This window comes from Spea bombifrons, chromosome 12, assembly GCF_027358695.1.
Source record: "Spea bombifrons isolate aSpeBom1 chromosome 12, aSpeBom1.2.pri, whole genome shotgun sequence".
Classification (NCBI taxonomy): Eukaryota; Metazoa; Chordata; class Amphibia; order Anura; family Pelobatidae; genus Spea; species Spea bombifrons.
Window position 1 is genome coordinate 7,581,543 of NC_071098.1, and position 25,099 is coordinate 7,606,641.

The 25,099-nt window shown below is 38.0% G+C and overlaps 1 protein-coding gene across 1 annotated transcript; it reads right to left on the reverse strand.

The window, feature by feature from the left end:
* Positions 1-2,172: 2,172 nt before the first annotated feature.
* On the reverse strand, positions 2,173-25,099 carry ARHGEF16 (Rho guanine nucleotide exchange factor 16). Its single transcript, XM_053452041.1, has 15 exons — positions 24,911-25,099; positions 20,755-21,301; positions 20,294-20,345; positions 15,491-15,657; positions 13,434-13,490; positions 12,451-12,611; positions 8,749-8,901; positions 7,091-7,220; positions 6,320-6,394; positions 5,948-6,040; positions 5,343-5,494; positions 4,751-4,957; positions 4,096-4,169; positions 3,707-3,808; positions 2,173-3,289 (listed from the first exon to the last, which is right to left on the reverse strand). The coding sequence occupies exons 2-15, from the start codon at positions 21,295-21,297 to the stop codon at positions 3,150-3,152; spliced, it is 2,106 nt and encodes a 701-aa protein (XP_053308016.1). The 5' UTR covers positions 21,298-21,301; positions 24,911-25,099; the 3' UTR covers positions 2,173-3,149.

A 25,099-nucleotide genomic window follows, 5' to 3' on the forward strand; every position in this document is an offset into this window, starting at 1 on the left:
TTTGTTTTTGAGATTCCTGCCACAAGCCTTGCAAAGACTTGACTTTAGGAGAATCTGCAGCTCCAGAGCTACAGTAGAATACCACCTATAAGACCTCCTGGAATGGGGGGGGGATGCATATGGGGTGTTTGCGGGGAGACATTCTCCAGAATCCCACCATGCATTTAAATAGGGGACAACATGAACATTTAAAGGGACCACTCAGCTGGAGTATCCCTTTACGCTAATACCCCTAAATAACCAAAAGCCTCCTTCCAGAGCTAAATTTAAATGTGATAGTCTGATATATCTATATATATATCTATATATCTATATATATATCTATATGTGTATATATATATATATATATATATATATATATATATATATATATACATATATATCTATATCCACCAATATATGTGCAACAGAGGTCAGTGTGAAGACACTTTTTTTTTTAAGCGCCATTTCTCCTCACTTTGTTTATTTAGAAAACAAATGGTTTGTTAAAAAAAAAATCTCATTTTTACAAAATAACATTGTAAAAAAATAACGCCTCAAATTAAAATGTCACCAACGGATAACAAATATTTCGATGTTCTGTGTGTTTCGATGATAAACGTTCTACATAATTTATGGTTTTATTTTTGCGTGTTTGGAATGGATCCATTATTTGGAATATTATATTATAGAAAAATACTTTTATTTAAGGTTAAACACAATGTGTCTTTTATCATTGTACGGTTCTGATCCGCTTTACCTCGGGTATGGGTTATTTTTATATAAATTGATATCATTCCATTAATTTTCTAAAGAGCGCGGTGTAAAATAACGAGTCCAGGGATACGGGGAAATAATAACATTTGGCGTTATTGTAAAACATACACTTTCAGGTGACACGCGGCAATCCTACTATTTCAGATAATCACTTTTGGAATATTTCAATAATAATATTTCAAAGTTGAACTGTCACATCTGAAATAAAACCGTAATTGAATCCACGTCTGTAAAGCCATCTATCACTTGTGTTATTATTTTTACTTAATGTTCCATTTTAAAGTTATTCGGCTTTAGATTTTACACCAAAGGCAAAGCTAGGGCATTGCATGCAAATTTCCATTTCCCATGATCCCTCAGCGTAGATCATTTATGGAAACGTTTAAACATGGAAAGTGATGGCGCCATTCAACCCATCTAGTCTGCCCAACTAGATGGATTTGGAGTTATTCAATTAAGTGGGAGTCAGCAGAAGAGTTGCAGTTTCATCTGCACAATAGCTTGGCTCAACCTTATTTAAATATCAAATATTTAAATCATAATGCATAACGCAGGGTCAGCTCAGCCATTGTTAGAGAAATTAGGCAGGGACGGCCATTTATAATGCGTTGGGGATTCAGGGCGTTAAAAACTTCAATTCTCCGGCAAACCCCCTTTTGAGTGAAAAAAAACCTACTATGTCGTTTTGAGTTTAAAAAATATAAAGTTTCCGCAGTGCTTAAAACTGTATATTATTATATCATCTGAATTCACTGGTTTTGTACAATATAAGGGCAACCTAGCTGTATTTACAGACACTAGGAATCAGTCCGGATAATTATGATGGAGAGAGGAGCCAAAACCGCAATAATCCGCTTGGATTACCGCAAAGAAAAGAATATTCGGAAGGAAATACTGCCACCTTGTGGTTATTTATAGGTAATGCTTTTTTTCAAAGGAGAACTTTTACTATTGCAGTGACATAAATGTATTAAAACTTTATAAGCTTATTTGTTGTCAATCATCGTCATTTACAGTCAATTTACATAGAAACAGATTTGTCAGCCCCTCGCCCTTACAAAAGGCCAGAACACACACCTGTAATTATTCATTATTTATTGAGCACCAATATTTTCTGCAGAGCTGCAGAATTTAAATATAGGGTAGTTAAATACATAAGAGATCCATTCACTCATACAGATACAATAAGAGTGGAGGTCCCTGTCCACAAGTTTGCCATCGAGCCTCTTGGCAATTTCACACAGGGTCGTGGCAAGAATGGTTGGTTTATGAGGGCTCTGCTTGACGAGTTTGTGATATAAAAGACTATACCTGTTATTACAGCAGGGCACGGGTAAAAGTAACGGGGAGGAATACTCCTGCAGTATGTAGAATTACACATAAAAAAAAGAAAAAAAAAAATCAGTCTCACACAGCTAGTTAAAAATTATTTTTATTGATTTGTAACAAAAAAAAACATGGACAAGTAGCAAAACTAATATTTTACATGACTTGTAAAACGGGGAAAGGAATAGAGGAGGCAGTACCTTTGTGACGGGTTTCATCGCAAATATTTTCCTCACTTTAATACCCCTGTGGTGTTGGAAATAAGTGTATTGCCCCACGCCAGAAGCAGCGATTCTACCATAAACTCACAACAAGGAAAAGTTAATATACAAAAAGTTTATATACACAAATCAGAAAAAGTTCTAATGCACATATTTTATCAACCGCAAAAAACAGAAAATCGGTAAAATCCATTACTTTTCTCTTTCTTTGAAACTCAAGTGCTCAATAATAAAATATTAACTTTTAATATTAATATAATTTTTAATCGGGAGTGATTCACCCGCGGAGTGTATCCTAGATATCAGTCCTTAAAAATTGTGATTTTCTTAACTTTTCATCTATTTATATTTACATGGATGGGAGCGTTTGTGGCAACCTGCCACTGGCTGCATTTGTACCCTTACTTGTACCGCTCAATAGTCTCATATGGACTCCATGCTACCGGAAGTTGCCATACGATATACAGAAACTAAAAAAGTGTGAATTTTTATTTTATTTGGTATTCTTTTGTTGTAAATCAACACTATATACAAAGAAGAAATGCAACCCATCCACCATTAAAAAGTAAATAAGCCCAATATGTGTTAACGAGATTAGAACATTCATTATCAAGCTGACTGAATGAGAAGCCAGGAAAATATTAGTTTTATAATAAAAACACCACCTTGTTTCAAAACCAACATTTTAAGAAAAAACTAAAATAAATCATGTTTTGTTTAATTGACAATATACATTATATATATAAAAATATACATATCTATAGAATATCAGGGTTAGTGAGAGAATTTGGACGGAGCATAAAGGCCATTCGAATCGATTTTGTAGATCAAAACATTGCAGATTATCTACACGTCGGTCTCGATCCTCAGCCTCTCCATACGTTGGACGTTGCGCTGCACGGCTGTCTGGTTGGTGATTTCTTTAGCGTTTGACTGTGGAAACCAGCCTCTTTCCCCATCGCGCAGCCGCTCTCCCTGATACCACCCTGATGGAAAGAAAGAATGCCAGAACTAGATTAAAATTACTTAAAAAAATAAAAGCCTTTGAGTAGAAATTCATCTGATTTTCTCTTAAATTCTTGTGAAATAAAAGTGGGGGATACTTATTTTAATCACAAATTTCCTCTAATACGAGGTTTTATTGTTACTAGAACTTGTATGATTGCAAAAGGCGGTATTATTATCAGTTCTACTACGTATAGTAGTAATAAAAGATAATTGAGTAGGAGATTATAACCCCATGTTTTTTTTATACATATTACAGTATGTTTCTATGCGCTCTTTATGTTTACATACGTTTAATGCACCTACTCCCCGCATCATCTAGGAATTATGAGATGTGTTCCTGTATTTTTTTGTATAGGTTTCAGGGCACCTCTACACTTATATTTTAGGTATATTACCATCTTCTTCTTGTAGAACCAACACCACATCGGCTTGTTGGAGAGATATTTCATCAGCTTGCTTAGCAAAGAACGCCTTTGTGATCTCCACCTGACGCAGACCTGAAATAGCAGAATTTAATGAGGAGGAGAACATACGGTAGTAGAACTCTTGAACTCGGCCTACTGTCTGCGCCACCACCACCACCACCATCTCAACCATGGTTCCTTTGATGGATGCCAGGGTCAGAAATACAATGTCCTGGCATTCCCGGTTACTGCATTAATGGAGAAAATCCCCGGAAAACTCTTTTGTATAAGAGCCACGGATCTCTGTATTCTCCTACACTAGAAACCAGGAAGAAAACCAAAATGGACTCCATATTCTGTAACAAAGGTCTCTGTCTTACCTTCTCTCTTGGTTTTATCATCTTTAGCAGTTTCTTTTAGTTCCAGCGCAGTGATCCATCGCGCTCTGTCACTCCTCCAGAGAGAGAGAGAGATACATTCAAGTAACTCAACTAGTATTTGCTTTGTACCCCAAGCCTTCTGTTACTGCATACGACATTTTGTTATGGATAAAAGGAGCCGGTGGCATTGTCGTTGTGGAAAAATATATAATTTAAAAGAAAAAAACTAAATGAAAATTATAACTTGATCATATAGTTATAACTTATAGTGAACATTCCGAATTAGCATTCACTCAGAACAGGACAGCAATAAGGAAGCGGTTACAAGTGCATTTTAGGAAATGTTACGACACTTAGGTCAACAAAGAACTTCACATTTACGCCATTTAGGATGGGATGTTTTTGATAGTTCTTTCACTTCCATGGAATTTAAAATAGACGACCTCCATATTCTGCCACCGTTGGCACAGCCATCATGCAAACCCTGGTGGTTTCTTTGTGAAATCGTGGATTATTCATATTTTTACTTGTATTGACAACAATTTTGGATTATTTCTTCCAAACAAAAATATGTCGCCTAATATATTTATTATTCCTAAATCTCTCATTTATAAGAAAAACAAAGGTTTTGGAAAAATCTCCAAGACGTACTTACAAGGTGTCAGCACCCAGTACAATCTGCTCCTGTTTCCCTTCGCTGTTCTTCTTCATAGTCACATAGAACAAATGAGGTCCAGATGGACTTCGATTGCCCAGGGTTCCAGTTTTTACAGGAGGAGATATCTGGGGGTCTCCATTGTCAAACTTGTCCACAGCAAACTGATCTTTCTTTACGTAGTCAGTGACTACATAGCTGTCTTCACTGCAAATGACAGACAACAAGCAGTCATCCGTTTGCTTACAGCGTCTCAAACAGTCAGCCATAATTGTATTTACTAATTTTTAATAAGGGGGAGGCCAGTCTTTACAACAACTAATGGAGGTAGGAAGAAGAAGATTGAATTTTAAGAGAATAGAGAGAAGATGTCCTATTGTGGTAACTTATTTTAAGTAAATAAAATACTGGAGGATGTCGACACCTTCATCAGCTCTTTTGGATGTCTCAATGCAGGCGTTAAACTGATCCCTTGGAAGAAGAAACTTCACGACCACCAACGATGGGTGTAATAAAAATATTCAATGGTGGGATTGCGAGTTTTCTGAAGGCACGTATCCTTTATTTTTTCATTTTCTGCAATCTTACTTACCTTTTCTTTTTGGTAATAATTAGGACATCGTTGAACAGAAAGAGGTAGCAGTAAGCCTTCCCAAAGCCTTTCCGGAATAATCCAGATTCTTCCATGAGGATAAGTTCGCCTCTCTTGACCAGCCAGCGGGAAGCAGAAATCAGTGGGAACGGCTATGCAATAAAAACAGAGTTCGTGTATTACTATTACTATTAATACTCAGATAAAATATTGGGGAATTATATCACCAGGATGAAGCTTTCACCAATAATATCTCTGAATGACATATCTGAACATAATTGACAATGATGTCATGGGAAAAATCCAAACATAATGTAAATTTTATATATCGTGGATATGGGTTTGATTTTTCACCCAACAAGATAAGCAAAAGCACCTTTACCTATCTCTACGACTTCCGTGCTAGATTTACCCCAAAACACACAGCACGCCCGATACCGCCCAAGACCGTCTAATTTAAGAAGAGACCCAAGTTGGACCAAACCACGTTGCATTACGTACATACAGTGAGTATATTAGACCTTTGGGGGATGTTCATAATTACTTATTCACAATGCTGTATATATAAAATGTTACGGATTTATTGAGCCCGTTTATTTTCCTACCTTGATCTTGCCAAACTCTAACTGGGTTTGCAGAGTATACATTTGTTCGGTTCTTTCCATCTTTCTTGCCCCGTCATTGCACTGTTTAACCAGCTGTTAACACCAAGAGATTCATTTGGTAACTTTAGAATTTTCATTAGAATAATCATAACCTATTAAAAAATATCACCTATGGAATGTTCTCTCCCAAACAGCCTTCCCCAGAATTCCGGCGATCAGATTTAGTTTATACCAGATTAACAATTTATAACAAATAAATAAAAGCTGTTGAATGTAACTACATTTCCAAATAATAAAAAATAAGCATAGATTAAAAAAAAAAAAAAAAAGCAAAATGGACAAAAATAATTTTATGATATAGATATTACTAACCTTACTGATGGCTTTTAACGCACGTGTATTTGCTTCATATTCTGGAGAGTCTACCATTGTTTTCTGACAAATAGTCTGGAAAAGAGGAAACAAAACACTTAAGTCTCTGAAAAACAAAATATAATTAAAAGTTACGCAAGTACATTACTTCTATAATTTGCAGTAAATGTTACTATTGTTACTTACTGGAAAAAATAAATAACTAAACCGCAAAAGTAATAACCAAAAAGAGACCCTTTATTATTTTTTGTAACTTTGCCCTGACGGCAGCCCCTTTGTGGGCTGAAATGTACATCGGTTCTGGCGTAAATAGGTGATTAATAAATAGAATCTATTTTTTGCGCATGGTTCTTTTTTATACATTTGGTTTCTAGGAGGGTTCCTTGGCAGCGAACCCTGTAACCAACTACATCCCCACTTGTGGGTTTTTTTTTTTTTTTATTTATTATTTTGTTTCATTTTGTTCTTTTGATACCTTTTTCTTGTTAAATTCAATGGAGGGCATATGGCCACTGGGACATGCCCCTGTAACCGGACGTGAGTCATTTCATTATGTAACGTTAACCCTTTATAATCTCACCAACAACACTGGAACTAGGACTTGCCGCACCTTTTACAGAAATCGGAAGGTTGGGCCGCCCTAGCAGCGGATCGTTACTACAGAAAAAACATGTTTGACTAAGAGGAAAATATTGGGCATTCAGGAGTTAATACATACAGTGTATAGGGGACGTTATCAAGATATTAAGCCTGTGTGACAGAGATACTTACATCCATGAGCAGCGGCAGACGGGTAACCCTTTGCATCGGAAGAATGAGAAATGAAATCATGGGTAATCCCCCGCACTCTGGCAGAATTTCAATCTGCTTTAAAGCGTCCTTAAAGGCTACATTTGAGGCTCTGGAATGAAAATGAAAAAATATTATAAGGATTTAAAACTATTGCAAAACTATTTATGGGTAAATTAAGTATGTTTCGATAGGGGATGGATATATCTCAGTACAATTTTACTTATAGAATATTACTATTAACCCTTCCAAAAACACTTAATTCGTGGTTCAGCATTTATTTCTCCGGTATACAATCTCTACCAAAAAAAGTTACTGACTAACAGTGTTTTTTGTAATAAAAAAAATATAGTTACCAACGTTACCCATAAGATGGCAGAGATGAGCAATCCTTATAGTATAGACAGGTTGAAATTCAGGACATGGGCATATTTTAAAACCCATCACCCTCAGCCAAACCTTGGCTACAACTATCGCTCCATAATCGAGGTGAATCTTTCCAATAGTCCTACTCCCTTTACTAAGTACTAGGCAATTAAGATACCCATCAAATTCCAGTTTTGTCGTGGTTATATTATTATTTCAATAATTAATTGGTTAATTATACAGGATATCTCACCCCAATAATTCTCCTTGGTATAGAAGATGTTAGACACCTCCACACAAAAAGGGGTTAAAAGTACGTAACAATATTACATCAAACATAGGATTTTAGGCAAAGTGAAGGATTAATCACTGACACGATAAGGCTAATGCAGATTCCCTATCTAGTAATTGCCCCCTTAGTTACCAAATCAATCAACTACCCACATTTAATGGATCACTAGAATCACTGGACAAAGTTGGAAGCAGACCATCGTCTAGAATGTCTAGTATGCTGAAGGGGTGTAAAGACATTTTGGACAATGCTGAGCTTCTAACTTTGTAAGTTTGGGGGGAGACCCTTTTCTATTCCAGCGTGACTTCATCCCAGCGCACAAAGCAAGCTCCATAGACATGGTTGGAAGAGTTTGGGGTGGAAGAACTTGACCGACCACACGGAGCTCTGACCCCAACCGCATCGAACACCTTTGGGATGAACTGGAATGGAGATTGCGAGCCGGGCGTCTCATCCAACATCAGTGCAGGACCTCACAAACGCTCTACTGGATGAATGGGCAAAAATTCCCACAGAAACTCTCCAAAATCTTGCGGAAAGCCTTTCCAGAAGAGTGGAAGCAGTTATAGCTTCATATTAGCTTCATATTAATGTCTATGTATTTAGAATGTGATGTCATCAAAGTCCCTGTTGGTGTAATGGTCAGGTGTCCCAATACTTTTGTCCATATAGTGTATGTACGTAAATATATACACACACACACACACACACACACACACACACACACACACAATATTTTCTTTTAACTGCCAAACAAAAAAGATACTCATAAGCGTTCATCTTATAGTTCCCATAATACATTGCAAAATCAGTTTAAAAAAGGCAATTTAATAATTTATTCATTTATAATTGCCAGCTATAACAGCTATTCAGCGATAACTGTTAAACCTTATTTTGCCAGAGGACAGAAATCAGTGTAGCTGTAGGTAATATGACGGTTTTGTGCCTTCGTCCTCCTAAAAACTGGTTTATTCCAACTTACAGCAGTCTTTGGAGAGTCCTTTGCTGATATACTTCATTGGAGCAATAAATCACATAGGGCTGAAAGCGGTTCAGGGCGTGATACTCTACAATGTCACTTATGTCGTGGATGAACGCGTTGTCTTTGTGTCTTTTCTCCAAGTCATCGAAAAATCTGCAAAAATAAAGAAGGCGAATAAACGCCGGGTTAATGAAATTTGTTTTTTTGTGTGAAATATCAGATTATTGAGACTCAAAAAGCACAAGGCAGTGGGTGACGGCATAGAACAAAATAACTCAGCAGTAAATAAATACCAAATAGACGCAAAATTGTACAGATCCCACCCGTTGGCCTGGATTTTGAAAGAGAATAGAAAGCCTTTTAGAATAAAGAATGAAGTGTGTGTGTGTGTGTGTGTGTATGGTGTGTACACGGTGTGTGTGTGCAAGCTGAGACGCATCGGGAAATACAAGGTCCTCGAAGTTAAATCTATAGACCGGTAATTATACTCCCTGACAATGACATTTTTTTCATTGCTGGAAACCTGACCCTTCGAGTAGGAACATGTTTAAAGCATTCGATCTGAGCTTTTTTTCCTCTTCTAAAAAAAATCTCCAAGAAAATTAAAATCACAGACTTAAAGTTTCCTGCACCTGGTGCTCATTTCACGTAATTAATAAATTATTGTATAAACCACGTGCCGGAGTACAAGACAAGGTGGAATCTGATGTATAATCATAACGTATCCGATATAATGGGGCAGGAGCTTCTCATTAAAAAAGGAAGTGGGTTCTGGAGAGAAGAATTCTGGAAGTCATCAGATCGCTTCATGAATATGCATGCAGGAAGCACAGATCCGAACACTACTTTATACATGACACAGCCCATGAGATGAGAGGAGTAAGAGGCAGCCATGTATCCCAACCTAAGGCGGCTAGGCCCAGGCTTAGGGCAGCAGGACACCTCTCCAGGCCTGTTACCATGGAGACATTTGATCTCCCTAACCGGCCTATCTACGCTATGCAGCCTCCATAGAGTACATAGACAATATGGTAAAGAAGTAAATACACCAGTGGTAGCCAGCGAGGGCAGGTAGTGGTGCTTAAAACCACTACTGGACTAATAATTATTTACTAAGATAGCTGGAAGGTAGGGGGGGTAACATTTATGCCAAAATGGCCTAAGTCATATAGATACGGCAAATTTCCGTTTTTCAATACCAAAATATTTGGTGCTCATATCAAATCAATTAGTCTCATAAGCAAAAAGGAAATTTGAAACCAAAAACAGTTTTGTGAAAGATTAAATCCTTACTGGCCAAATTGGATCCCTTAAAAAAAGACTGAACCCCGTTACATTGATTCATTTATCTGCCTGTAACAGTTGGCTTTACTATGTATTTTCATACATATTATTAATAATAAACCTATATAAATACATTATATTCCAATAGAGATTATAGCGGTTCAAGCACAATGAGGTTGTACAGAGAGAAGGTGCCAAGGGCCTTGCTCTCCAGAGCTTACAGTCTAAAGGGAATTCTCTACTGCAGGACCCAATTATACTTATAAACTTTGGGGTTTTGTACGAGGAGCAATTCTGTCACAAAACAGTAAAAGTGATGCAGTCACCATGGAAACCAATGAAGTGTTCCTATTGATGCTTCCATTTTTTTTTACCACTTTGCCCTAAAACCATGCCTCCAGGGGTACATGCAGCATTTTGGTCGCAGGCGAATCAAGCATAGTCTGCGTTTCTTATTCTCGAAGAAACAATCTTCCACGAGTTTCATGGAGACATCTTGTATCGGATTCATGTCCCTGGTGAGTTTATATTTAAGGAAGTAGTTACATTAGCTTCTGAAACATATTTTCCAATCTCTTGACCTCTATAGGAGACGGGGGAATAGGATGTCGGCAGCGATTTTCGGCCGTCGGCTCCCAGCTAGGAATGTTGCAATAAGTCAGTAAAATAAGACAGAATGTGATTAGAAACAGCCCAGCGTTCCGGGCAGGGAGGCTGGATGGACAACAATCCCAAATGGCAGGCTTTTTTTTGTGAAAATCATCCAGATTTCCAGAAGGAATTTTAACAAACAGGACAGTTCATGAAACATGATGACCTACGTTAGGCATCTGGATATGTTTATGATCATGCTAAGAGCATCCGGTTCCTTGAAATAAACACACAGCAGTTGTGTTTTAGCTGGCGTTAGATCTTTCTACTCCTCCAGGAGACAAAATGACCAAATCGTTTTAGTTATGGGACTCTTTCTTTATACTGAAGCCCAATTAGTATTAGCATTTTCAGACATTAAGCTTAACTATTTTCTCTTCTTCAGAGATGTGCATTTGTGTTTTCATTCCATACGAAAACCCAAACTCTTCAAGATATAAATTCTTCACCTGTGTAATGGACTGTTTCATTCATAATTTTTCAGGGAATATTTAATTGTCATATGATACAAAAGCAGGCTCTGATAGGCTGTTGCCGAACAAACCTTAAACTCTTGTCATAGGTTTACTCGATTAACCCTTCAGAGCAAAGAATGAACGGATATCCGCTTAATATATTAGAGAGGGTAATGATTGTTTAGTCTAAGTGGAACAGCACCTTTGACTAAGAAATCAACATTTACTATCAGAGCCTAAAAACAGATCTTGCGGTTAAGTACAGAAAGGCTGGAAGGGGAAAGATTTACACCCTGACTGGATCTTTATGTGCTTTTACTTTGAGATTTCCATGTCCCCTTTGATGAACGTGCGTTGGGCAAGACTAGGAAGAGTGCTCTGAGCATGTTAGGTGCTATATGAATTTATGGTTGCTTCATCATTAGATGGATGTGCTTCCAGGCTGAATGTTTCCAGCCCTCCCTTCTATTTCTCACTGTTCTCCTGACCCCTGTTATGTTCAATACTTAAAAAGAAGTGTTTAATAAAAGTTTTTAATACAAAATAAACAAAGCTTTTAAAATCAGATAACTTGTAACCAAGCCGGCCGTCTCATGGTGGAAGCCAGCCGGGGTTTATATAGCTCCCTGCTTAATTGATTGGCATGAGATGACACGGTCTCATTTTTCCGTGCGGTGACAGTCTTGCTTTCAGTTATCTCATTTTCCTGGAAATTAAAGTTCATTCTCTATAGATTCTAGAATGGCCAGAATTATACAACAGAATTTTAACTGATTAAATACCTAAAACGATGCACATTCAAAGACATGTAAGTAATAAATTCCCTTTGCCAAAGCATGTGCACAAAGGGTTTTATGCTTGGAATTCTATAATTACATTGGGGAGTTGGGAAAGTCGCTGTAAGAGAATGTACCCCTTTCATAGACCTAAAATGTCAAAGCTTCTAAAAAAAACTAATATGGAGACTTTGCACATTCTTTTCCAGCTCGGGCTCTGAAGATATCTGTTTATCAGTCTAATACGATCATTGTGTGACGTTTCTTCCATTGGCTTCTTTCCTCAGCTGTGACCCGACTATGGTGAGGACATTAAAGAATGGAGATACTGCCTATGCGAAGCCCAATACTGCCGACAGACATCTCCCGGGGACTGACATTCATGTGGTGGATCAAAACTGGTCACCATGACTATGAATCACCAGGATTGTCTAGCTACCTCGAGACCTCGTCAACCCTAAAACATGTATAAAAACCATCAGGTTCTGGGTTGCAGTATTTAAAGCATCTGCTCTTAGATTGAAATGAATTGTTACCGTTTGCTGACTTCCAGTATGTCTGTAATGTTGGAGAAGAGGTGATGGTGATCAGTGCCGGTTATGGTTGCCCTCAATTCCTCTGATTTCTTAAAAAGTCGGACAAGGATATCCACGCTGTGTTGATAGGAGTATTCAGAGGTAATTATTTCAAATATCGCCTGTAGAACAGTAAAAACAACGTTGGCTTGTGTGAAGGTCCCACAGCAATTACAGAGTGAGAGGGGCAAGCCTAGTACAGGGAGAATACTCACCAATTCCCTTAGACACCCACCAATTATTTAAGAGAAAATACCATATAAAAACAGTCTGAGCATTAAACTTAGTGCTGTATACAGTGATGTAACATAAAAGAAAAACATGAACTCCCTGTAGATCTCTGGAGGCCGCCATTGTTGTCAGTCATGTGATATTTTGGGTGAAATTCCCTGCACAAACACTACACTGAGCTGATGGCAATGCTAATAAAGTACTGCTTCTCCAATGATATCCTTTCATTGGTTGGAGTGCCAGGTTGGGTAATCTAAGACTGAGCCATTCTATGGTTTGCGACAGGTAATATAATGAGAGTGTTAGATTGGGATCAGATAACCGAGCAAGAACTCAGGAAGGAACAGAAGAAAGAGATATACCAAAGTACCGCAATATATATATATATATATATATATATATATATATATATATATATATATATATATATATATATATATATATATATATATTCAGGTATTACAGGGACAAAAGATGTGTATTACGAGCCTTGATATGTGAAGAATTTAGCTTCCAACTCTTAAAAGCAGATGAAGCTAAAACAAGCTTTTTAACATTTATTCTGTTTTTATTCTTGACTTTTATCCTGGTGAAGATTTAGGCGAGGCTGGGCGATGCCGATGTACAGACATTTTCTGTTGGAGTTTCAGTTTCAAATATGGAATTTTACAGAATTTACATTAGACAAAGTGTGTTCTTAAACATCCTTCTACCTCTTGTCGTTTGCGTTCCTCTGGTGAAATTCTATCCAGAATTCCGGTTTCTTGTACCTATGGGAGCATAAAAAAAATGATATAATAAAGAGAAACAAAATATCAATATTTGAAAAAAACAAAACTGACTGAATTGCAAAAAAGAATAAAGTTATGCATTTTGGAATTCATATCAACATTTCTCTGGAGACAAGCAACTTTTGAACGCTGTATATATTTGGATTTCTATAGGATTTTAATATATTACCTATAGACCTCAAGAAGTAATTCAAATAACCGTGTGCTCAGCAGATGTGTTTTTAGTGTTAAGATGCAATTAAATGCCACACAGGTTGGGTCTTCGAAAACATTCAATGTTGGAATATTGGGAGATTCGAGAGGAAGGTAAATTCATATTTTGATTTGAAGCATAAAAAGAATGAGCGGTATCAAGACGTTTTCTGATCATTTCAGTTGAAAGATGGCGCCTGAGCAGCCATACTGTGACCAATTGGCAAAAGTGTTTCTGAACATTATAAATGAGTCTTTAGATCTTTTTCTATGGACCAATAAGGCTACATCCATTTCCTTTTTGGCCACAAACAAAAGAGGGAGTCTCTGTGAATCAACATGCGGAGGATAGAGAATATTCACAGATGTCAGATTCTTCTAGCATCTCCTATAAAGACGGACGTGCGTACAAACGATGGGCTCGCTGGGTGAGGTAACTTAATAACACAATAATAAAGTACCAAAACACCCTTTCTATAGAGATAATATCACGGATAATAACCACAAAAATTAGTCACATCAATTCATGCTTATTGTGTACTTTGTCACTCCCTCCGCTATACAAAGTGTCTCCCATCATTACATTATGATTAAATATATTACTATAAATGTGTTTAGCAGATGATGGCTATTATGTGTCAACTACATTCCAAGGGCAGTCTTTAAAGCAGGGCATAAACGGGGCAGCTGAGTCGGGACCTTCGCACAGCGCCCTCTGTTCCGCTTTCCTCCCCTGATCTCTAGAAGCCATATCTCGTAAATGAAAGTGCCCCCCTTTGGGCATTTACAATGTTGGGAGATATGCTTTATATGCTTCAGATTCATTTTGCTGCAGATAAGTTGACGAGTTGCTTACGTTCTCCCTGTTTGGATTTAGTTCAATGAAAGCAGTTGTATTGTGAGTTCTCCCACATCATATAATTCCTGTTTTCGTCCAGCACACAAATAACACAATTCCAATCAGACCATCGACTCCCTTTTGCAGAAAACTGCGCTTCCCACCAGAAAACGTTTTCAGAATAACTCCTACATAAAAGCATCCTCCGCTGGACTGACAATATCACAAGGTCACTCAACGACATTAAACTAAATACTACGAGTATTTTACAATGTATGGAAAGCCATATGCACAAAAACTTTGAGAACACCTTTGTGAAACAAGTTGCTTTCCTTAAAAAAATACTATTTCTTGTTTTTGCTCCTGTAATAAAAAAAATAACAAAAAAAGTTAAAAAGCTGCCCACCCATCATCATCATCATCGTCTTGCCGGAAGAGACAAGAAATGTAAATGCAAATTTGTTATTAAAAAAAATCTTTTAAAATTGCCATTGTGATGGATTACATATGTTTTTTAACTCACTGTTGGATCATATCAAAGTTTTAACCCATTCAATGCCAGTAGGTTGAGTAGAAAACAAAAAATGAAAAATAAAATAAAATAGGGAATCAATCTACAGATAAAGTACATTTACAGCGCTATGGAATTTAATGGCGCTATATAAAACAATAAATAATAATAATTTGGATGTTTATTTTTTGTCTTTCTTGGGAAAAAAGGGTAAAAAAAAAAATGAAACACGTGTTCTGGGTGTGTTAAGACACTGCTTTAAATATTGCGACAATCATACAACCGATCGCTTGGCTTTGACGCTTTAAAAAGCAAATATGCAAAACAAACAGAACAAGTAAATAAAAACAAAACACAACATAAAAACAAAAAAAAGGACATTTCCTGCTACTAGAAAACACCTAAAATGAGTTGCATTATTTGTCCAAAGCCACGAACCTCAGGAAGCTGGCTCCAGATAAGTTGGGCAGGACGATAGTTCTTAACCACGATGGCATCGTCAGGTTCTGGTACTGGGGCCGCGTTTTCCTCGAGCAGATCGTCGTCAGACTCCTGGTTGTTGGAGTTGAGACCTCGCTCTCTGTAATCTTGGTACAGCCTAGGATCTGAAGAGAACATACGGTTTAGGAAGACAAGGAGGCCTTCAGAAATATCCTTCAAGTTTCCCAAGGTTTCTTCACCAGCTTTGTCAAAGAGAGAGAGCAAAGGGACATTTAGACTCTCTCTCCTCATCCAAGCCGAGCCTGAAAGAGACAGTCTACGGAAAACCCCAGAGATCACGCTCTCCCCAGCTGTACCAGGATCCATTTTTAGTTACAACTCATTCTTGCAAGGCTACTGTTGTCCAGTTTCGGCTCATGAAGGAATGTCACAGCAAGGCGTTGAATGTAACACGTCAGGCTCAGAGGGTAGGCCTCGGCTTTAGTGCAGTTCATTGTCGCCCTCCATAAGACAATGCTAGAGCTTAAATTAAACATGCCGGGCCTTAACGTGCAACTGAAAACTGGACCCTACTGCACAGAGACCATAAAGGGCCCATGAAGCCTTTTTGGCTTTAGAGAGTCTCCAATTTCTAAAAAGGCAGAAAGAGTCGTTAGGTCGGCCCATGCTACTATCATCAAAACGCTACTATGGAAGAGGGACTGTTCTTCTTAAAGAGAGACACATAAGAGCTATGTGAACAGCAAGATCTGTTTGCGAACTAGTTGAGCAAGTCATCGTATTGTTACATGTCACGCAGCATTTGCGACATGACAATTACTGCGGAACACTCCCAGCCCAAGGTCAAAATATGAACACATACCCATTTACATCTTAAAACCGTACAACAGAAATATATTAAACTTAAATACGTGATTAGAGACTAGACTCCCATGGCATTCAAACCAAATGTATGGCTTAGATATGAATTTATTTATTTTTTTGGAGTTTTATAGCATCAGGGATTGTGAAATTTGATGAATACCGCACTTAAAAACACACTTTACAACCCCGGCAGCTCGTAACGCGACTCACGTGAAGAATTAGTCATCGTGGATCAGGGTATATGTTAACACGAAAATGTCTGCAGCGGCACACATATACACAAAGTATTTAAGTGTACAGTTCAAACGCCATGTACACACCAACAAAAAAAAAAAATATACATTTAGCCCTGGATGCAGATCTGCAATTGTGTCAAATATCTAAATTATTTATTATAGATAGATTATAGAACAAATTGTATTTTGTATTTTTTAGAGCACAATGAGTGGTAAACATAAATAAAAATAAATACTACAGTTTCTCACAATCCATGGATGGTGCAGCTGCCCTGAACCCCCAAGAGCAACTTTAAATATGTTAAAAAAAAAAAATTTATAATAATAATTTCAAGGAATTCACCATGCTAATATATGTATATATGCACATTTATATAACAGTAAAATATTTCATTGTAGGATTAACCTTTCAGACCAGCTTGGCTTAATGACGTTAATTGATAGGGGAAAGGCATGCTAGTTTTTTTTCTTCATTGAAAGGGTGGTAGATAGGTGGAACAGCAGCTCTGCTGAGGTGATAGAGGTTAATATAACAAGGAAATGTAAGTGTGTGCCGGATAGGGATAAGGCTATGCTGAATCTAAGGTGAGGCAACGGTAGAGTAGATGGTAGAATGTTTCTATGTATTAATAATAGGGTTCTTTCGTATTATAGAAGCTGAAGATAAAGTTATAATCCCACCACATAGTTACTGACCCCTTTAAAATCCACAGTACGACCAAAAAACTATCTCCCCCCTCAACCAGTTATTTCTGTGCTTTATGTTCCACCATCTCGCAGCGATTTTCTGGAGCAATAACCATAAAACATGAAGGATCCAGGAGGAAAATGATCGTCTATCAGCCTCCAGGAGAGAGGAATTGCACAATTAGCTAAACAAGCTGAATAGTCTATGCAAAAGATCAAAATATCAGGAGTTCTCAAAAGATAGGGGACGCAGTAAGTATTCCGTATGATGCAGAGGTTACTCATATTTTATACAGTCTGCATGTTACTGGATACTTATAGGAGCAAATTCTGTTCCAAATGCAAAATCTGCCTGGAGAAGAGACCTGGTCGTGAAAGCTTGCAATCCATTAGGCTTCAGTTCCTCCCAAAAGGTATTATCTTTACTAAATCTTTCTACGGCTTACACGGTACGGTCTAAACCCATACTATGGGGCAATTCCAGAAACATTAAACTTCACTCTCTGCTGAGTTTTAGAGATCGAGGAGCTACTGTGCAGATATTGGTCAGAGGGAGAAAACAGACATGGCAGCTATTTTCTGGAGGACGTTTTTATTGCATCCAGAAAAACTTTTTGCCCAACCCGGGTAAATACGTGATCACGGATGTGCTTTAAGGAAACCGGATAGCGATGTAATTGCAGCGGACACCACGCCTTGTCCAGCACTAATCCAGAAGCTCCACTTCTGAACGGTTACACAGAACGCAATACGCTTTCACTAGATTGTAAGCTTGTGAGCCTAATGTATCGGTTTGTCTTAGTCTGTCAATTCTCGTCTTGTCAGACCCCTTGAATATATGTATTGTAAGAAGTGCTGCGGAAATTGTTGGTGATATATAAATAAAAGATAATAATAATAACAACAACAACAACAGAGCCTTTGAGATACTGACTCTTCCATTCAAAACACAGGATGGCTGCCTTAAAACCTTTGAGTTCTCTGGTCCCAACAGAGTTTCGTCCATGATTTTATAAGCTTTAAGGCCAGCTACGACGTTTGGAAACATTATCAGAACAATAATATGTAATAAGTGAGAGAGCCTTAGACATACCAGGACTTGGGTACAGGTTGGAAATACATTGGTAATACAGAACACTGCAGTCCCAAGTGATTTGTTGCATTGCTTGCGCTGTTAATCTTTTGGGTGCCTGGAGAAATGAACAAGCTAATCAAAGGGTTAATCAAAGTCAGGGGTCTTTTGTGACAGTGGCACCGACCCATCGGGTATATATTGGTGGTCATCCTTTTGCTTTAGCGGGACAAAGTAAGAATCATATTGTTTTGAGAGGACAGTCAATTCCTCAAACAGGTGGATCGCACATGACCATTTACTAAAATGTTGAGATATTTTGACATATTACGGATCTCCGCTTACACAACATAACCTTTGTACACAACTCATCCTTTTCCCCAATAACAGAGGACCGTCTGTCCTCAGACCCTAATTTCCCAGGTGTTTACAGCAAGCCTCGCAACAAGCCATGCACGAGCATCTATCAACTCGGAGACGTGTCCCACTGAGGAGCAACACCGCTTCATCTGAGCCACTAATATCGCCCTAGGGAAAAGACTACAAAAACTAGGACGTTAATGTGAAACACCGCGTGCGGCAGCTTCAGAAATCAAATCTGCTACAGCGAGGATTCCATTCGGAAAAAACGAAAACGAAACAAAAAGGTTTTATTTAACATGTAGACGTTAAAAAAACAAAAAACAAAAAAAAACTGTGCTGGCCATAACCAACGAGAATAGCTTGAGGCAGCAACCAGGCAGAGTTATTAAACGTGCTATAAACATCCAAAATTATATATTTTAAAGCAATCTAAATGAATAGCGTTTACAGATCAAAAGAATCTATTAGAAACCCTCATTGGGGGGGCTAAACCTGGTAATATACTGTTCTCTGCAGGTTTCCGCCCCATTAAGTTACCCATCATCTATTGACTGGTTTTGTCGGTCTTTTTAAGGAAGATGTGATGAGAAGGAAGAGAGCAGCAAGTCGATTAGGAGTAGCCATATCACACCGAGCCATAGTACCATTCTAGAAGCTCCTATCATCGTCATCCTGCTACAGATACTTTTCCTAATATTAGGTAGACTCTGTTCTGTTCCATAAGCTCAACGGTTCCTGGGCCAGTACCCTGCTCTATAAAATGTAGCTAAATTGGAATAATGAGTCCTTTGAAGTCCCCTTAGCATGAACATCATGAATAAAGTACCCAATTAAACGTTAACCTGCAGCGCTCGCTGTTCGGTATGTTTGAACGTTATAGCGTACAATCAAGTCTAATAGATTTGTTTAAACAAAAACAGGCTAAGAAAACAAATCGAACAAATTAAACACACAGAACGATTTTGCATGGCCTCCAGGTGACCCGAGAACTTGTGTTTGAATTAAAGCGCACATTCAAGCATAGACTTGCTGAAACGAGACGGCTCGTGCTATGAGATGAAGAGATTCTCATCAGCAGAGTAATCCAGGGGAGAGCAGGGATTGGAGGGGGTGGAAAGACTTGGGGTGTTTTGTGACTTTAACACCATAGCCCATCATCCTCAACTAAGACGGCATTGGAGTAGACAAACAAGGTGACATGAAGACGTCTTCTCCTACTCTATCATTGGTCGTAACTTTAACCTCTTAAGTGCCAGACAGGTGGGCAGGTTCCCAACAAAAAAAGATCAGTGATTTTAATAGTCTGTCTAGCAACGCCACAAAATCCCACACTGTGCGGCAGAGATGTCTGTGCGCCACAAAACCACAATCACTCCTAATTCTTGCCCGGAATGTTTTTTTATTAGCAATCATTAAAACTAGGGTATAAAGTTAATTATATACTGCAGTCATTTATAGGGCATCAATCATACTTTTAATGGAATTGTGCAGGTCTAGCATATTTAACAGACACGTCCCCCATAAAATGATTGGGCATTTACAACATGTTAATACATTAGTCAGTATTTATACACATACCATCTTTAAAGGAGCCTGCTTGTCTCTGCCTTGTTTTTCTTCCGAAAGTTTTCTGTAACGTAATAAAAACAGATACAAATCAATTGCAAACTCTCAATAATATAGTTCGGTTATTGGCAAATTAATATTTAAATTAAATTACTCCTCCTTGGGCTGGTAAATAAACCTTCCAAGACTTTGCAGTCTACCTTAATTCTCAACCAGCACCAGACAATGCTCTCCTTATGACACAAACAGAGACGTTGGTTTTTCACGGGAGGAACTAACTAGAAAGCAGATCTGCGGGTACGACCTGTACTTGTGTATACGGCCTGGGGAAAGCAGGGGGAATCTGGTCTCCCTGATCGGCCAATGCACTCTCATTGTCTCTCACAGCCCCCTAGCCACTTCTGGACTTCTGTGACTTGATGTTTCTTGTATGCACCTTCATTGTTAATCGTGTCTTAGAAACCAGAACATACCTTGGATCTACCAGGACTCCGAGGAGGAGGAGCGGATGGATCTTCTAACACTGGCTTTAGGGTGGACATAGTCCTTTGAGGCTCATCTTCTTCAGATCTAAATCCTTTCATTGCAGCCCTGTAAGATTGGTTTCTTAAATTTCTTTTTAAGCTTCCACCATAATCAAGGTCATCATCTGGAAACATATCTGGCGCAGACATCCTTTTTGGATCATTGCGGGCTGCTTCTTTATTGAATGGTGTTGCCGCAAAACTGTGGTGTCTAGGGACCTTGGACTTTGTGGCTATAGCCAAGTTCTTTGGAATCACTTGTTGGGTTCCAAGCTTCAGTGCGGCTAAGCTCTCCGTGCTTAGTATAACCCTGTGAGCCTCTACGGGTGATGGCGAGGGGGACCGCTCTGGCACGTAGGAACCATTATCGATAGCTTCCAAAGTTCTCCGTTGTAAGGAATTTGAGCTCGGTCTCATTTCCGAAGTTTTCGTCTTCTCAAACAGCAGATACGATTTTTCACCTACTCCAGGGTCTGAATATCTGTTCGACATTATCCTGAGAACAAAATATATTATATTACTTAATCATAAAGTATAATGACACTTGCTAGCAGCATGCCAGTAATTATAATTACAGTAATTTGAACGTAAAGTTAGTGGTCAATGGGATTTTACCTCAATGGACAGTTTAAAACGGTAAAATTAATCTCATTAAATTCGATTTTAAACTGATTTACTAAACACTTTAGAGAATAATGCCCATTTTGCCTTGTTATATTGGTAAGGAGACCAGGACATTTAGGTGTCTGTTAATAAATACCTTGGATAATAATAACAATAATAAATATATATTTATTTTTTGCACAAAACTTACAAGTGAATTTAAGATGAATGGGGTGCACCTCTGTTTGACGTAGAGGTCAAGATATTAGGACGCTGGGTGGGACTTTGACGGGACGGCTCCGTTAACAAGATTAAAATTAAAATGTAGCCGACGCACAGTAGCATTGTACACTTCAGACACTTTAAACAGGTTTTATATTATGATAAACTATTTACTCAATGGCTGTAGAGCGAAGAAAAAAAAAATCAGGATAAGAAAGCCTCTTAAAATGAGTGTGCTTGTTTAATGGCACTTACTTGTCAATCATTAACGATCATTCAGGTTACTTCCCTGCTTACATTCTGAACAGGAATTTTATAATATCATTATGGCAGGCTTTGCACTTTTTATATGGTGTTTAACAGTACAAAAAACACTACTGATTAGGTTATAAATACGTTGCATGGCCGCCCTTACTAAGCCCCAAATTTCTCTCAAGCCCCCCCCAAAAAAACACTCCTTTTTCCTCCTTAAATATTTGATCAATCTTTTTAGCGTAGGCCTAAACAGAAACAGATGTTGTCAAGCTTCCTGCTTAATAAAATAAAGGACACAATTAAGGAAATAAACGGGGATTGTAGATAGTAAAGCTAAAGTGTGTAGGCCCTCTATACGGATGATTTCGGGGAGCGAACGTAGTTTGACTTCTTCAACCATTTCTCCACCTTTTGGGTCTCATTATCCATGGTGGCCTAGGGCAAGAATATACAATACATGGTACTGATGGCCTACGGGCCTCCTGCGTGTTTCTATGGGTTATTCTGCGACGGGTGCTGGGATACAATGTTACCAAATGCAACCATCTTCCAGAATAATCAAAGTAGCAGAGAAAGAGGTCTCGACAACAACATTACGGTAAAGACCGCTAAACAGAACCCCAACCATAGTTGTAATACCAGTGTCTCTTAAAACAGTTTTCAAATTAAATCTTTCCTAGAACAGAGGGACGTCAGGAGGAAAAAGGGACGTGGAAATTTGCTTCCCAAACAGGACAGATAGGGACAATTTCCAGCTAACTTTTACCATGAACAACAATTAAGCCTCCAAAGGCTTTACAACAGGATATCTGATCATTATGCTGACATTGCCTTCTCCAGATAAGCGTTCATGAATGCACTAAAAGGGCCTGATTAGCTGCCAGGTAATCTGGAATTCCAATAATGACAGATCATATACATTCTATAAAACACTCATGTAACATAATATCATTATTTACATAGCCTCATCAATATGCACGTCGCTTTATATGTATTGCAATTAGTAAGATCTGGTGATACAGACTAATCCACAACATCCAGCACATTGCATTGCGTAATAATTTAAGAAATGTTTTTTTTTTAGTTCAAAATGTTCCATGTTTAAATATAAGATAATTAAAATAATAGACCCGGGCCTGATCTGTCTGCACTTTGTATCGCAGGGTCTTGGTGAAGAGGTAAAGAGAAGCTTATCCTGAAACCGACTTCATGAACGCATTAAAAAACACACACACAAAAGCTCTCAAAAGCAGCTACACCCATTCTGTGCAAACTTATACTTTGCAGGTAAACTCCAGAATGAAAAGCTGTAGATCCAGATCACACAAACAAAGCCAGAGGGAGGCAACGCTGATTGGGAAAATAAAATCTTTAAGGGGAGGATTCGAAAATAATAACTAGTTACCTCTCAACTGCTCCAAGAACCAAGAACACACTAAAAAAGTTCATGTCTCACCTGAACATGTCGATTAATTGAAGATACAATTCAAATAGCATAATGGCGGGTGAGCCGATTGACAGTTTTTATGTAAAATACCTGTTACATTCTGAATTAAAAATTGCTACTGCCCTGAATAATGCATTTATTTATAAGAATCAATGGTTAAAAAAGGTAATTCCAGTCAGTCGGCATCCCTGTCAAAATTGCTCATGGGATGGGACTTTCACCATATAAATAGCCAAATGGGCGTCCAAATCAAGAGCTCCTGGGTTAGAGAGAGATCCGGATTTCAGGGATATACCTAGATTGGTGATAGGAAGTCGTTTACATGTTAATTAGGGAATTCTTAAACTCCGGAAGGATTATGGTCATCTGGGATTGGTCCTGCCATCCCTCACTCAGGTACGTATCACTATACTACCACCTGTCTAAAACTATCGGCCTTATTTATGAACACTACATAAGTTCATGGTCAAAGTCCTTAATCTAGAGCAATTTCCATAGCAACCATCAGAATGTTTTTGGTTTTTTTTGCAAGATATGTCTAAACCCAGAACATTTGGTTACATATTCCATGGTGATCAAAGAGGTATTTCAAGTGATCAACAACCCTTTCATGACCAGGGCTCTGAATGATTACATATTTTAGCTTTATTATCTTGGTAGGAAATTAAACTTACTAGCGCCAACTCTCTAAAGTGCTGCTACGTTAACCATTTAAAAGCCTGTAGGTTCAGCCCAAAGGGTTAATATGTGTTGCCTAACCCAACGGGATACCCTTAAATTTAACCATGCATGGTAATCCTACCATCAGAAAGGACATGACCTTTTTTTAAAAAAAATTTAATTTAATTTTAGTTTAATTCCAGGATTCAAACGATATTAAAATAAAAAATACAGTATATTGGAAATAATACAATATTATATATAGTCATACAAGAGTCTCTGGCTATTGTCCTAAACATTACTTTATACCCATGAATATACTGAAAGCTATAGGAACAGTAATCCTAAACTACAAAGGGTGTTGGGTAACCCTGTCGATAGCCTGAGGGTTAATAGTTAACAGCAAATACCAAGACTTGCATGACATGCATAGAGAAATCCTGCAGGCTCCAGAAAGCACAGGGGGCTCCTCTTCACACCCCTCTAAACACTAATCCAGATAAGGGAGAAATGTGTCACTATGAAACTATTCCAACACTCCAGATAAAAGCAGGATCTCAAACTGGAAATATCTGCTTGCCATTCAAGAAAAAAAAAATAAACCATATATAATAAAAAAAAATGCATTTACAAATGAAACAATTCACTGCATTTTGCAGCCTTTTCCTGCTGTACAGCTCTGCACGTATTATTTACAAACAAAAGTTTCCAAACATTCCATGAGTCATTATCTGAACGTTCCATAAGGAAAAACAAACAGATCACAAACAACAACTAAAGGGCTTAACTTTAGAAACACGGGCACTTACTCTAACTGTAGCCACAATAATCAGTCATTTGCTCAACCACAAAAAAAAAAGTTTTCTTGCTCTTTCTCCTGATCCAAGTTTTTTCTTTAACCCTTTCCCGACTCCTTACCTGTTAGCTTCTGGTTCCCAGATGAGATGAATGTGATGAGCACAAATCCACGGTGATTCAGTATCTGAAATTCATTTTCTACCAGCTGATTTTGAGCAGTCTTGGAGGAGATAATCCCAGTAGGTCTCAGTAAGAAGTGTCCATTCCCCTCCCACACAGTACTTCCTGTCTTTTTCTCTGAAGCTTGTG

Coding starts and splice junctions, on each gene's coding strand:
- ARHGEF16 (XM_053452041.1), bottom strand. CDS start 21,297: ATGTCGAACAGATATTCAGACCCTGGAGTAGGTGAAAAATCGTATCTG. Junction 20,346..20,754: donor GGAGTCCTGGTAGATCCAAG/GTATGTTCTGGT, acceptor ATTACGTTACAG/AAAACTTTCGGAAGAAAAAC. Junction 12,612..13,433: donor AGGAACGCAAACGACAAGAG/GTAGAAGGATGT, acceptor ACTGTTCTACAG/GCGATATTTGAAATAATTAC.